Consider the following 13,382-nt stretch of genomic DNA (forward strand, 5'->3'; position numbering starts at 1 on the left):
GATTCCTATGATTTCAAGGCCAGTGAAGTTGTTTTGCTTGTCTTTTCTAATATTTCCTGCAAGGACCATACAGGAAAAAAAATCTAGAGACTTCAAACTGATATCAGAGCTCAAATGACAGATGCATTATTGACAAATATTGTAAGATAGATCCCCTGCCACAGTCCAGTGTATAATCACTTTTCTAGTTGATGACAGGAAGTAGAACCTTTTGAATTTTAATTTAAAAATTGCCACTGCTTTTCAATGAGTTCTAAGAAAGAGAATGAGATCTTTGAAGAGGAGGAGCAGAGGCAATACAGGTAGGAGAGAAATTGCTGCAGTTGGTAGAGTGAGTATCAATTGTGCTACAACACAAGTGTGACTCAGCAGCTGAATGGGGAGAGAAGAGGTGATTGTGACAGATCTCATGTAAAATAAACAGGTCATACCTGTTCTTTTGAATCCTACTTCTCCCCTTTGATTGTGAAGGAAGCCTCATAAGAAACTCTTTTGTAATTTTTATATATATAGAAATGGAGAGAGCAAGCTTTATAATTTCCTTTATATATAAAGCAAACTGCACTTTATATATAAAGTACAGCTGTGTTGTTAATTCAGCCAGTGCAGTGCAGAATATAGCTCTGTGCTCACTGTTCTCTTCCTGCAGTGATTATTAGGCAGTATTATTTGAGCATTCAGTGTCTGGATTTTTACTCTCCTCTTGTTTTAGGTGGGAGGACTGCAAGGAGTCTCCAGAGGAATGTATGATGGACCTGTGTATGAAATCCCAGCTACGCCAAAATATGCAACTCCTGCACCCTCAACTAAATCCTCCCCTGCCAAAAACCAGCCCCCACCAATCAGAAACCTCCATCAATCCAATTTCAGCTTATCAGGTAAGTCAGCCTAACTAATGAAAAACCTTTTAAAGCCAAGAGTATGGATTACTGGTGATAAATTTCAATTATAATTATTTCTTTAGTCAAATATAAAAGGACTGTATATTTTCATATACATGCATATACTTACATATATTTAAGTATAGACATGCTTTTATGCATTCATTGCCTAGGGATATTTTACATATTGCCAAATATTCAAGGTGTTTGCAATCTGAATTTTTCTTTGTGTCAATCTTCTAATATTATTTACCTGGTCCATTGCAATTAGTTGAGTTCTCTGGTTGATGTGACTGAAGCCCCTTGATGGTGTGCAGAGCTGATGGGACTTGGGTGTGGTGCAACCTGTGAGTGTCAGACATCTCACAGGCTGTTTCACCAGCAACTGCTGGACAGGGAAACCTCAACTGTCCTTGTCCATGGTCATAAACCATGTGCAGAAGTTATTAATAAGCAGATTGGAGTATTTCTTATCCTTTGCTCTTGGTTCCCAAAACATTTTCCATGGTACATAGGAAACAGATTGGAAAATCATCCTTTGGGGTTGCTGGAAATACTTCTTGTAATCTGAAGACAATTACAAGTGTGTCAAATCCTTATTCTTCAAAAGTCTACAGCCCCAGTGGTGAATAATGCATTCATATGATGTTATGAAAGTCATTGGATTTTCTCCCTTGTGGGAGCTGATGGTGGAATTTTCCTACTTTACAGACCCTCTCTTTAGAAACTAAATGAAACTTGTGTAAAAATGTCCTAGGAGATCAAATACTTTAAAAACCCTTCTAATGAGGTGAGGTATATTTTTGCCCATACACTTGGGGCCATGGTGAGCATATACATATATATATATATATATATATATATATATATATATATATATATATATATCAAAGCTATACCAAACAAAAATTGCTTAGAAAGTCCACTTAGTAGTAATAACCAATAATTGGGATTTTAATAAGCATCTGAAGCTGAGGTTTCACAGTGCACTGCTGGATCTGGGTACTACCAAGGCATTTAGTGGTACAAATTTGATCTGAATGAGGCAAACACAAAATTAAGCAGAAGCAGAGACTATGGTAACATTTTAAATGACCCCAGGCATTTATTACATTGCCTTTAGGAAACTGAGTGTGATCAGGCAATATTTAGCCTGTCAGAAGGCTTGCTGTCCCCTAAAGCTTAACCTTTCAGCATTTAAAATGCAGTCTGAAGTTTGCATCAGCTCAGTGCACATTTCCTCATGGATTTATGATTGCTAACATCAGATTTACTGAACTGTTGCTCCATGGCCTCAGTAGGGACATATATTCTAAGTCAGTGAGGCAGGTTTGTAAAGTTGACTCTGCATATATGTGTTTTGGGATATTTTTTGTAGTTAGTAATACTTTCTGAAAGGTCTGATCTCACAAAGGGAACCCAGTCTGTAGGCTGTCATCAGCTCTTCAAGTAAGTGGAAAATGGTGGGTGACCATTATTCTGATCCTAAACATTTAATCCCACACTTCTCATTGAAGACAGAAATGTGCCTTGAAGGTCTGTTCTGCACTCCAGTCAGGCTCAAGAGAAACCAGCTGATGGTGGTGTGAGGGAGGCATAGCCAGGTAAAACCTCACTCCCGTTCAATCCCTTACAAAGCATTGTTTCCTCATTTTCTGTTGTTGCAGGAGCTCAGATTGATGACAACAACCCACGCCGTACCGGCCACCGCATCGTGGCACCTCCCGGTGGGCGCTCTAATATTACCAGTCTTGGCTGAAAAATGATGATGGACAGAAACACAAGGATGAAGGATCATGGGAATAATGTCCATTCCCTTCAATATCTGTGTTACTGAGCCCACAGTTTTATTTGGTACTAACAGAAATAAAAAACAAAATGTCTTTTTTTTTTCTTTTTTTTTTCTTTTTTTCTTCTTTTTTTTTTTTGTATAGAAAGAGGTGATAATAGTGTGGTGTGTTTGCTTGGAACTACTTGCCTCACAATTGTGCTTTCATGCCATAGTCACCTTAAAGCATGGTGCTTCCATTGCCCCTTTAGTGACTACCGGTTTTAGCTTTGTCTCGTAACTGGATGATGGTTCCTTTGCACCTTTTCGCTGTATTAGAGTAGTTAATGCATGTTACTGAGTTATTTATGCAAGTTGCATTCTGTGAGTGAGTCCCTTTAGAACACATTGCCAACAACTGACTAGACACAATGCCAAGATTAATGTCTGTATTTGAGAAACAGCACCAAAAACACTAATGAAGGAAGAAAATGGCCATCTGGAAAGTAAGCAGTAGAGTAGTATAGGCAGCTTCTGTTTAATCTTTAATTTATTATAAGCCCAAGAAGCACTTCTCTCAAGACACAGAAACTCATCGGGACACGTAATGACAAATGGTCTCCATAGCACCTGTTTGTTCCCACTCAGTACATTCCAAGTCTGTGTCCTTCTTGTTTCCATTTTAGACAGAGCCATAATTTTTACATACCAATGCCATTGCCACCCCTGCAGGGATTTCTCCACCTGGGCAGTAGTGCTCTCCTTCTGCATGAGATTTTTGGTACTTACAGATAATCCAAGTTGCTGTCGGATTTTTAAAGTTTTTTGTACAAATTTTTTCCTTTGTAATCACATGCATTTTTACTTACTCTACCGTATCAAGATCTACTAGTCGTGGTTCAATTTCTGAATTCAAAGCTTGTGAAATAAAGGAAATTAATTGATGGGTAAGCGTCTTCCTCTGCTTTCCAGTGCTGTGACTCAATGACTGAAAATTTGGAATGGAGGAACTAGAGAGAAATTGTCTTTCAGGTTGACATCATGCAGTAGAAGGAACCTCCTTAGATCACAAGTGTTGATAAGTGTATAGGTGTGCATATGCATACTATAGCATTATATAGTCTTATTAAACAGTGCTCACAGTAAAAATTGTACTTACTATTGACTAAAATGCACTTAATAATGGTTGGATTCAATCTTAGAGTTCTTTTCCAACCTTAACAAGTCTGTGATTCTGTGATATTGCCTCAGTTTTGCCCTAATGAGACACAAATTAACTTTCTCCCAAAGACCTTCAGATCTACATCTTATTCATCTAAAGGGGTAATTCATTACCATCATCTTCATCTGCAGTACAGAACCAGTACCCAGTGCTGCAGTTTGACCTAAGCTATATTTTACTTCATTTTGATTTTCTCTGCTGACTGAGCTGTGTCCAGGCATGGCAGGAAAAGAACATGCTGCAGGTAAGGTGAGGGAAGTGGACTTGAATTCTCTGAGAGTGAAGGAAGTATTTTTCCTTGTCTTTCTGATTCTCTCACAAACTGTTCAAAGAAACCTTATCTCCTGTCACTTTTTGCTTGTCTGATGGTGTTGCAGATGCTGTGGGAGGTGTGGGCTGCAGTGGAAGTGGGGTGCTATGAGATCAGCAGGTCAACAAACACCTTCCCTTGTGCTACTTTGCCTTTATTCACTCTACAAAGCTGCAGCAGGAAAAGTCTTGCAGCAGTGGATGCCACTGGAGTGGTTTTATCAGCTGCACTGCTTGACCACTAAACACCCATCCATCCCACTCATGCAGCAGCAATGTGTGGTGGCACAGCTTGTGTGGTGCATGCCAGGTGCATGTGAGGTATAAAAGTTTTGGGAAGTAGCCTACCTGAAGCCTGTCATTCTGAAACTAGTATATTGTCACCTCCAGCTTGCCTGGGAAAGGAACTGCTACCCTGGAAAAATCCATTTTGGTCAGCTTGGTCTGAAGCCTGGCAGCAGAGCTGGTCTGAAGAGCCAGCTTTTCCTTTGGCTTTGAGCTGAACTGCAGAAACATTGCAATGCAGTCTGCAGTGAACTGAATTGGTTGCTCCCAAAAAAAAGAGGAAAATAAGGCTTTTCAGGAGCAATCCCTTCTGCTAAGAGTTCAAATTCATGTTTCCTATTGCCTGGAGAATGCCCTCATCCTCAGGCTTCCTTGCTTGTTTTGTGGTTCAGATATTTTATATGATATGAATTAAAATAAATTGCTCACTTGGTGGTTCAGGTTTTTTATGGGAAGTAAAATAACAGTAGCAGAGAAGCCTGAGGACAGTGTGCCCTGGAATAACCTACAGCCTAGCAGGTAAGGCAACCCTGAAATGCCAAGTCTCCATCTGCCTTGTCCTATTCCAACCCATTTGCTATGAGTGCTGACAGCCAGCAACAGTTGCAGTGATATAACCCTGACAGTAGAAATACAGCTGGTTTCTGAAGCTATGCGGCAAATTTGACAGCATGAAAATTTTGGAACTGCTGGTTACAATCTTCTTACTGCATCTCTTGCATGGTTTTTTGCAAGTAGCAATGGTTGCTCACCTCCAAATAAACTTTCACTCAATGTATGACTCAGGCTTGTCACACTTGAGGTAGCAGAAATGATCACTGTGTAACTCATGTTGAGATTCCACTTTTCCTGCACACTTCACAGCATCTTAAACCAAAACCCCTTTGCCTACAAGGTGGTCAAAGATTCACTGTTAACATGCATTTATTTTTCTCAGTGAAGTGTCTGTGAATAAATACATGTGGGTGTTTTGAGAGGAATTTTATAGTTCAGTGCTCCTGTGTGAACAAGACTCTGCCTGTCAGGTCAATGTGACTCTCCTGTAATGATTCCAAGAAGAAGTAGCCTAAGCCCCTGCAGCCTGGCTGCTCCTGCCATGGCACTGCTGAGGGGCAGCCTGCAGCAAGCCCATGGATCCTGAGCTGTGCCACCCCAGGTGAGGTGAAGGATGCCTCACCTGGATGGTTACTGTGATTCCATCAGAGATGGCATGTGCCATTGCTCATGGACAGCAAAACAAAGCAAGGTAAGGGGTGCTTCTCTTACCACCTGGAGTCTCTTTCATAGCAATGTCCGTGCCCCTATATCACTAACCTGTCCTTAAAAACTAAAACACTACCAGTAAAGAAAATAGGGATTAGCTGGTGATCCTGAGTGCATCCTGCAGAATAGGAAACTGCACTTGAGTTTGCTCCCTTGCAGGAACACCAGGCTGGGAGATGATGTGAACTTGGTGAGGAGCTGCTGTTACCTCATCTACAGCTGGAAGCAGTGCAGAGCTTTCAGGCTTTCTGAATAGCCAAACTTCTAAAAACCTGCAGCAGGCTATGACCTTTCAATACCTGATGTAGCTCTAATGATGTAAAACTGCTCTTCCCTATTGCTATTTGCACTAGTCTGCTTAAAATTAGTTCCTATGACCTGCCTGAGAACTATCTTTGTTAATCAAGTGATGCGAAAGGGAACGCTGGATCCATGAATTGTTTTCTGAGTGCATTTTGGACCAGTTTGTCTCATGTTACAGTTTGCTACCAGAGCAACGCAGTTACATGTTTAAATTCCAGTGTTTATAGCAAAGCCTGTTAATTATGATGCTAAGACTGTACCAAAACTGACAGCTGTCCCAGCCTCTAAGTGTTTTTCTTGGCAATATCCTGGTCTTTGTCCTCAAGAACTAAAATCTCAGACTAGACCAGGTCAGATGACCATCTGCTCTGGGTTTCAGCAGCCAACAACACAAGCTTGAAGGAGGTCAGAAGAGCAAGCATATAAACCTAATCCTCCTCGAAGTGTTTGCTTAATTTCCTATGTTTTGTAATTTCTTGAGAAGCAGCAGCATCTTTGTACGCTGTAGCTTCCAGTGAATTTGTTTGCCCTACACTTGCTAAGGTGCATTTAAACCCACGTGAAATCCTGCCACTAAAGGCTTCCTGGAGCAAGGAAATGCACAACTTAATGCACAATGGCAAAGTGTTGATCTGGTCCTCTTGGCACCAGCTATTTCTTGCTATTTAGACCTGGAATGGTTCTCAAAGACCTCACATGGCAACAAGCCTTACAGACCCAAGGGAGTGACAAGCAGAATTCACTAGCTTGCCTTGATTTCATCTTCTTGACACATTTCCTTTGTCCAAGGAAAACTCTTTGTGGTAAAAAATATCTACACAGATATTCACCCATCTGTGTATCTAAATATACAACAGCACTAATAACACTGTAGGTGTTACATTTAAAAAAAATTAAATATTAGAAATACCATAAATCTGCATGATAGAGAAAACTGCATAATAGAACATCAGTCTGGAATAACAGTGATTTAATTCAAGTTGTATCTTAATCCTGTTTAATTGTCAAGGATCTCTAGGTACAAAAAACAAAAAACAAAAAACAAAAACAAAAACAAAAAAAAAATCAAGCTCAACAGAACACTGGATTCTGCATTTTTTATATTTCAAGTCAGGAAGTGTCCATGACTTCAGTGCTTGCACCTGAATTTTCACCTCCCTTAAAAAATCAGAGATGTCTGAATGCACCATGCTCTGTTCCTAATTTTCTTCCCTCTGCACTTACTACTTAAGCTACCAGTCCTTGTTCATCTACTCCTGGTAAAAAAGTAAATCTCACTCATCTAAACAAACTGACTTTAGGACAGTCATTCATCATGGTTGTGATGAACTTTTCCACAAACTTTCCAGATAAATTTCAATGATGGCAGTGAGAGCCATTGGGAGGGGGATGTATGGGAGATGGAATAATGTTACCCTCAATGTTTAAAAATTGGAAGAAAAAACCATGACATTTTCCCCTAAACTTCTGCAGTGTTTTTTTATATGTACCTGTAAAGCATGATCAAACCTCCATGTTATCCTTTCCAGAATAAAGAGGGTGATTTATAGATTTACACTATAAACTGAGTGTTTTGAGCTGTGACTGGTGCCTAGGTATCCCATTTTCCCCTAGTTCGAGTCTGTGATTCTCTAACATAATATGAAAGTTCAACAGTATTAACTGCAAAGCAACTGCTCTGAGCTTTGTTTGGCATTTTCTGCACTTTTTTCTTGGTCCAGTTAAACCCTGTCTTGTTCAATATCTGCCTCACTGACAGACAGTGATGGCAAGTGTCACACAAGGCCCATCTGCACATGGCATCAAACAGGAACTCGGTGTCTCCATGGGGAAACTCAAGGGGACCAAAGGCACTAACGAGGACAAGAGTAGCGGGTGTTTTGACAGGATAATGTTAATGTGACTGCGGGAGAAAAGAGAGGTCTGCAGAAACTCCATCCCAGGACAGTGAGGCAGATGGAAGGTTGGGGCACTCGGGGATCACACGGAGCACAGGGACGCTCCTTGGCGGAGCTCCCTGCCCGCCTCCGCCAGCGAGGGGATGGGAACACCGCGAGATGCCCGGGAGAGGGCACTGCTGCCCTGCTTTTGGGACAATCTCAACTTTCTTCTTTCTTATGCACAGAAAAAGCCATTTCAAGGCGGTCTGGCCAAAGCACAGCACAGGGAAGAGCCCGCTCGGGTGATTCTGCTGCACCCTGAGTGTGGCAGGAGCTACTGCTGCCCTGAGGGGTTCAGGGAATCATCAGCTCTAATGGTGACAGCTCCCTGTGTACAGAGAGCACTGCAGAGTGAAACCTGTGCAATCCAACACGAATACATTGCTTCTGTTACCAAAAAACCCCAAACTTACCCAACCCAACAAAAATACCACAAACAAACAAACAAACAAACAAACAAACAAACAACCCACCAAAAAAACCCACAAGAACCCCTCCCCAACAAATAAACAACAAACCAAAAAAAAAAAAAAAAAGCAAACAAAAAGAACAAGTCCCCAGCTAAAATGTCTATACTGGGAAGGCAGAGATACCATAGAGCTGAAGTGCTGAAACACCAGAATTAAATGCTTGAAAGGGTACAATTTAGAATTTTTTTTAAACAACTGAGATGAAAATGAACCATTTAACACACATGTGTAACAGGCCTGGTGAACTCATTTGTAAGGCAGCACTTTTGTCTGAGGCAAACTGTGTAACTCATGTAGTACTTTCCATCCTCCACAAAAGGACAACCTTTTCATTCAACAAAATATATGTTTATTTTTTAAAAAGGCAGAATACTCCCACTTCATGAAAGCTGTAGGATTGCTTAAGTGGGGCAATTTATTACACAATACAGGTGCTCTGTACAGCCAGTAAGAATTAACTGTTTTGCATAACAAGAATTTCCCATAGGAAAGATAATCAGCATAGCAAAGTACATTGGAAACAAAAGGGTGCACTTAACGGAAGAAGAGTAGAAACTTTAATATGAAAAGGGAAAGAGTAAACCAGTTTTCCCTCATTTTCTCTAAAAGTAACAATTTGAATTCTAAGACAAAGGCAGAGAAATACATATATAAAAATCTCTGTACAAATTTTAAAAAGCATGCATGAGACTGGAAGCACAAAAATTTAACAAAAGAGAGACCAAATGTCATCTTTTGATGTACCAGTACCATCTGAAGCCTGTTTACATATTCTCTACACTTTTATCTCTTTTTCTTAGGCCAAAGTAACATTCAAAAAAAGACTCAATATACTACACCTCGGGCTCAAAAGTAAACAGTACATCACTATTGTGATGAAGCCTTACTGAGGTACACTGACCTGGGCCCGGCGTGCATCCGTTCTCCTACAAGTGCACTTTCCTCAGGTTTATTCCATATCTAAAACTGTCTCCCCAGCATATTACTCAAGCAATCTCAAAGAGCTTGTATTAAAGACTTCCTTGTTCCCCCTTACCAAAACCAAGAAGGGATGCTTTATTAACAGCTAAAGGAAGTTGGGATTGATTCTAGATCTGCAGCTAAAAAAGATTTATGGGTTATTATTGATTTTCTTTGTTGTTCCTCAGCAAAGCAGCTCAGTAAGTACCTATAGCTGTTGAGATTCCCCAGAAGAATGTCCTGGTACACTGTGTTCAGACAGCTCAGACAAAGGCTTTTACTACCTGCTGCCTTTCTTTTTTAACATCTTTGAGTTTTTCCTTGGTTCAGTCTCCCCTTCATGTGAACTCTTTGACGTCTCTCTGAAAGAATAAATAAGAAAAAGAAAACAAAATTGCAGACAGTTTTTAAAATGTTGTACTTCCCTCTTAAACTAAATTAATTTTGGTAAAAGAAAGGCACTTGCTATATAACTAGTGCACTCACTGGTTTCAGCTGCCTCTCTTGAGGCTGCCAAAACAAAGTTGCAAAAACATAAACGTTCCTTTGTTGGGTCCCTGTTCCCTACACACGTATCCCTTGTTGGCTGTGGGAAAGGAGTGTGTGAAAAGGGTTGATGCCATCAGGGAAAGGAGCCATCTCCTCAAGTCAGTCCCAGGCTGAGGTCACTCAGGGGATAAATACTTTTCCCCAAAGGCCTGTGGCTCCTGAGAACCGACTGTTTGCTTTGCCTGTCAGCAGGATTTTCTCTGCTCAATATATCAAGCCACAGCGACCAGCTGGCTGGTTTGATCTGCCCGTAGTAATCAGCTGGCATCTTTCAGGTTTGTAGCCATTTCTTCTCCTCTAGTTAGCACCCAGCATAAGCCTACTGAAACATCTATCAAGAAAATCAAGAAATTGTTAGAGCTGCTACCCTCATCAGCCAAAGACTGAGGCTTGCCTTTATTCCTGAAATAAAGGTGGAAGTTGAAAGCCTAAATACGACAGACCATATTTTGGTTGCTACATTTCAGCCTAGTTCCATTGAATTCACTTGTCTCTGCTGATTTATGCTGTCTGTGACTCAGGTTTAAATAAAACTAAAGGAAATTTGGAAGCAGTATTTCTCATTTCTCTACCTTTAATCAAAGCCATTTAAAGAATACACAGCAGTACAGACATGCAAATACAGATGAATTTCCAAACTTTAAAAAAATTATGGGGTAAAAAATGTTAAGTACAAGTGAGAAATAAATATTAAGGAAGCTCAGCTAGTGCAGGTATTATGCTTTGAGTTTGATTGACATACCTCCTTAAGAAGTAGATTTTGCAGTTTTTATATTAAAAAAAAAGGATTTTTTTCTAAATAGCTTTTCACATACCATATTTCTAGTTTCTAACATACCTGCATAACCCAGAAGTTATTCCAAGCTCTTGAATACATTCACGAGAATCATCTTTTTCTGCTGGTTCGGTTGACTGGAAGGTCTGTCTTTTGGAATTTGCTTTTTCACCTGAATTGCCAAATGCAGTGGATTAAAAAAAAAAAAAAAATCACATATAGTAGAGCATGTTTGGTTTTGATTAACCTAAAGGAAAAAATTACACTCCATCACTTCATACATACCTACATACCTATTATTATTGTTCCAAGGAAATCACTCCACTTTACATTAGCCCAGCATTTTCATCATTGGTTAGTTCTCACACAGCAGACTGTGAACTGCCACACTTACTGAACACTAAAGTAAGTTTCCAGGTGGTGCAACAGTTGAAAGCCCTATGATGTATTTTCTTAGCAAGTAACTGAAAATGGCTTTTTATTACCACCAAACAGAAAAAAAGCCAGTTCATATTTTTGATTGATTTGAATCAGAAAAACATGATGTCAAAAATTCACTGCTTTTAGGGCCCTGGGCTAAGCTTCCGCATGTGTTCACGCAGTCACAGTGCCTACCAAGGCAAACAATTCTGCACATCTGAGGGACAACAGCTGGGGAGAGACACTTCAAAACCGTGCAGGTGAGTGAGCTGCTTTTCTTTTTCAGGCACCCATCTTGCCTTTCAGCATCTTTCAAATGTAATGCCATGTTTCATTCTGATAATGACAGGAAGATTGCACAGCTGAAAGGATGACACTTGTACACTGCATCTGAAATGTGGACTAGGAAATACGACTGCTATTCTAAAAATTTGTCCCTAAGTATCTCTTGAAGAATGAAATAGTATAATTTGTTAAAACTACAGTAAATTAATAAAAAATAGATCAAGTTTCCTGATTAAGTGGCATTGTACTTTTGAGAACATGTGTGGGAGGCAATTCTTCCATTCTACCAGAATGAAAGCTGGGTGATTCAACTCCGCTGTTCTCCCATGGATTCAGCAATTGAGGTGAACAGTTTCTAAAGGACATGACAAAGACATGAAAAATGTTTTAGTTTCAGCAGGGCAAAGCCTTACCTCAGTGGGCACAATGTAATCTATCAGTTAAAGGCTGCTCTGGAGTGAGGAAAGGTGACACTTGTTTGTGGCTGTGCTGCTGAAGAACTGGGTGACCTTGATAGGTTTTTCTACATCCCAGTTAGGGAAATGGCACTGATGAAAAATCTCTCCTGAAACTCCAATGTGTTATACTGCAAAATCTGCACAGATTTTGTAATTATATGTTGGGGGTTTTTTAACAATTCAGGATAGTACCAACCTCCTGGCTTACTCCTTTTGGAAGGCTTCTTCTTCACAGTCAGTGGAACTCGGGTCAGCGCAGCCAACTCACTCATAAAGTCCTGCTCTGCTTCCTGCATGCAAGGACAAAGCAGCAATCACTCAACACAACACAGCTCACTTCTGGGTTATGTTATTACAAATGGCACAACAAAACAGACAGGTCACTGCAGAAACACAGGAAACAATATTGGAACAATCAGGGAAGTGTTCCTACAAGACAGTGATGAATCTCAGCACTGATTTCAATAGGGTAGCAAAGAGACCCTTAAAATCTGTCCCATGTTTTCCCATTGAATGCTTCAGATCCAGGAACCATTTTACCCTGATTTACCCTTAGCTGATTCTCCAACTCAGTTTCTAGGCACTGCAATCCCAGCAGCTTCTGTTTCAGAGACTCCAGACGAATTTGTTGCTGCAGTTCAAACTGAGCCAAAATCTTGTTTTGCTGTAGCACTACCCTGGTCAAGAGAAATGTAAATGTATAGATGTTGTTCAGTGCAAGGGAGGAATACAATCCTGTCAAAATCTATTTAGAAGATTTTGTAGAAAGAAAGGCTCATTAACAGCCCAGCCAGCTTCTGCTGGGACAGAAAATTTCGTGGTAGATTTTTTGAATTTACTTATTTTAATAACATGCCTTGTCTGTCCATAGGATGTAAAGTCCTTTTGGAAGTAGGAATTACAGGAGTTCGTAGTGTCCATGCCTGGACTTTGGGAGCTGGAATTCAGCTCTAAAGTTGAAGCCTGCTTTCAATACCATTGCATGTTCTAGGGTCAGTTTTACTGTCTGCTTGCCAAAAGGTCAAGCTGTTCAAAGATCAGGTGTGAGGATAAGGTATTAAGAATTAGGCATTTCATACTTCATACTTTCTGGTACTTTCATACTTCAGTACCAGACTGAGCCATCAACATGGTAATTCAAAACTTGGCAACTGAAAGCATTAACAACTGTATTCTTCATTTGCTTTACTTTTATGGTTAAGGATTATTACTAATACAGTACAAACTAAATGGCTGCAACTTTGCTGCATCTGTATTTCTTCTGTTTTCTTGCCTGATCTACCTTAAAGCAATGCTGCCAATCACCCACCAAATTCCTCAGGGAAGGAGGTAACACAAATTGTTTCTGACATTTACATTTAATGAAGCTGCTATTATAATGGTTACTGCTTACAGAGGTTACCTTTCAACATATACTTTTTGAACTCACACTCCTAACCTTGCACCAAGCGCAAAAAGAAATAAAAAAATTAAAACAATGTCCAGTTCATAAGA

General features: G+C 40.1%; 2 protein-coding genes across 3 annotated transcripts in view; one reads left to right on the plus strand and one right to left on the minus strand.

Moving 5' to 3' along the window:
• Positions 1-3,593, plus strand: part of CRMP1 (collapsin response mediator protein 1) — a 50,185-nt gene extending 46,592 nt beyond the window's left edge. For both annotated transcript variants that reach the window (XM_083861723.1, XM_083861724.1), the window contains exons 13-14: positions 713-878; positions 2,549-3,593. In XM_083861723.1, coding sequence (XP_083717849.1) covers positions 713-878; positions 2,549-2,640 — 258 coding nt within the window. In that variant the 3' untranslated portion in view covers positions 2,641-3,593. The remainder of the gene's footprint in view (positions 1-712; positions 879-2,548) is intronic.
• A 5,185-nt stretch (positions 3,594-8,778) lies between these two features.
• EVC (EvC ciliary complex subunit 1) overlaps positions 8,779-13,382 on the minus strand; it is a gene marked incomplete at its 5' end in the record, with an annotated part of 51,101 nt that continues 46,497 nt past the window's right edge. The window contains 5 exon segments of the mRNA XM_083861410.1: positions 8,779-9,714; positions 9,717-9,763; positions 10,789-10,897; positions 12,085-12,178; positions 12,439-12,565. Of these exon segments, the coding sequence (XP_083717536.1) occupies positions 9,665-9,714; positions 9,717-9,763; positions 10,789-10,897; positions 12,085-12,178; positions 12,439-12,565 (427 nt within the window). The 3' untranslated portion in view covers positions 8,779-9,664.

This window comes from Zosterops lateralis (assembly GCF_965231275.1).
Source record: "Zosterops lateralis genome assembly, chromosome: 5".
In the NCBI taxonomy this organism is placed as follows: Eukaryota; Metazoa; Chordata; class Aves; order Passeriformes; family Zosteropidae; genus Zosterops; species Zosterops lateralis.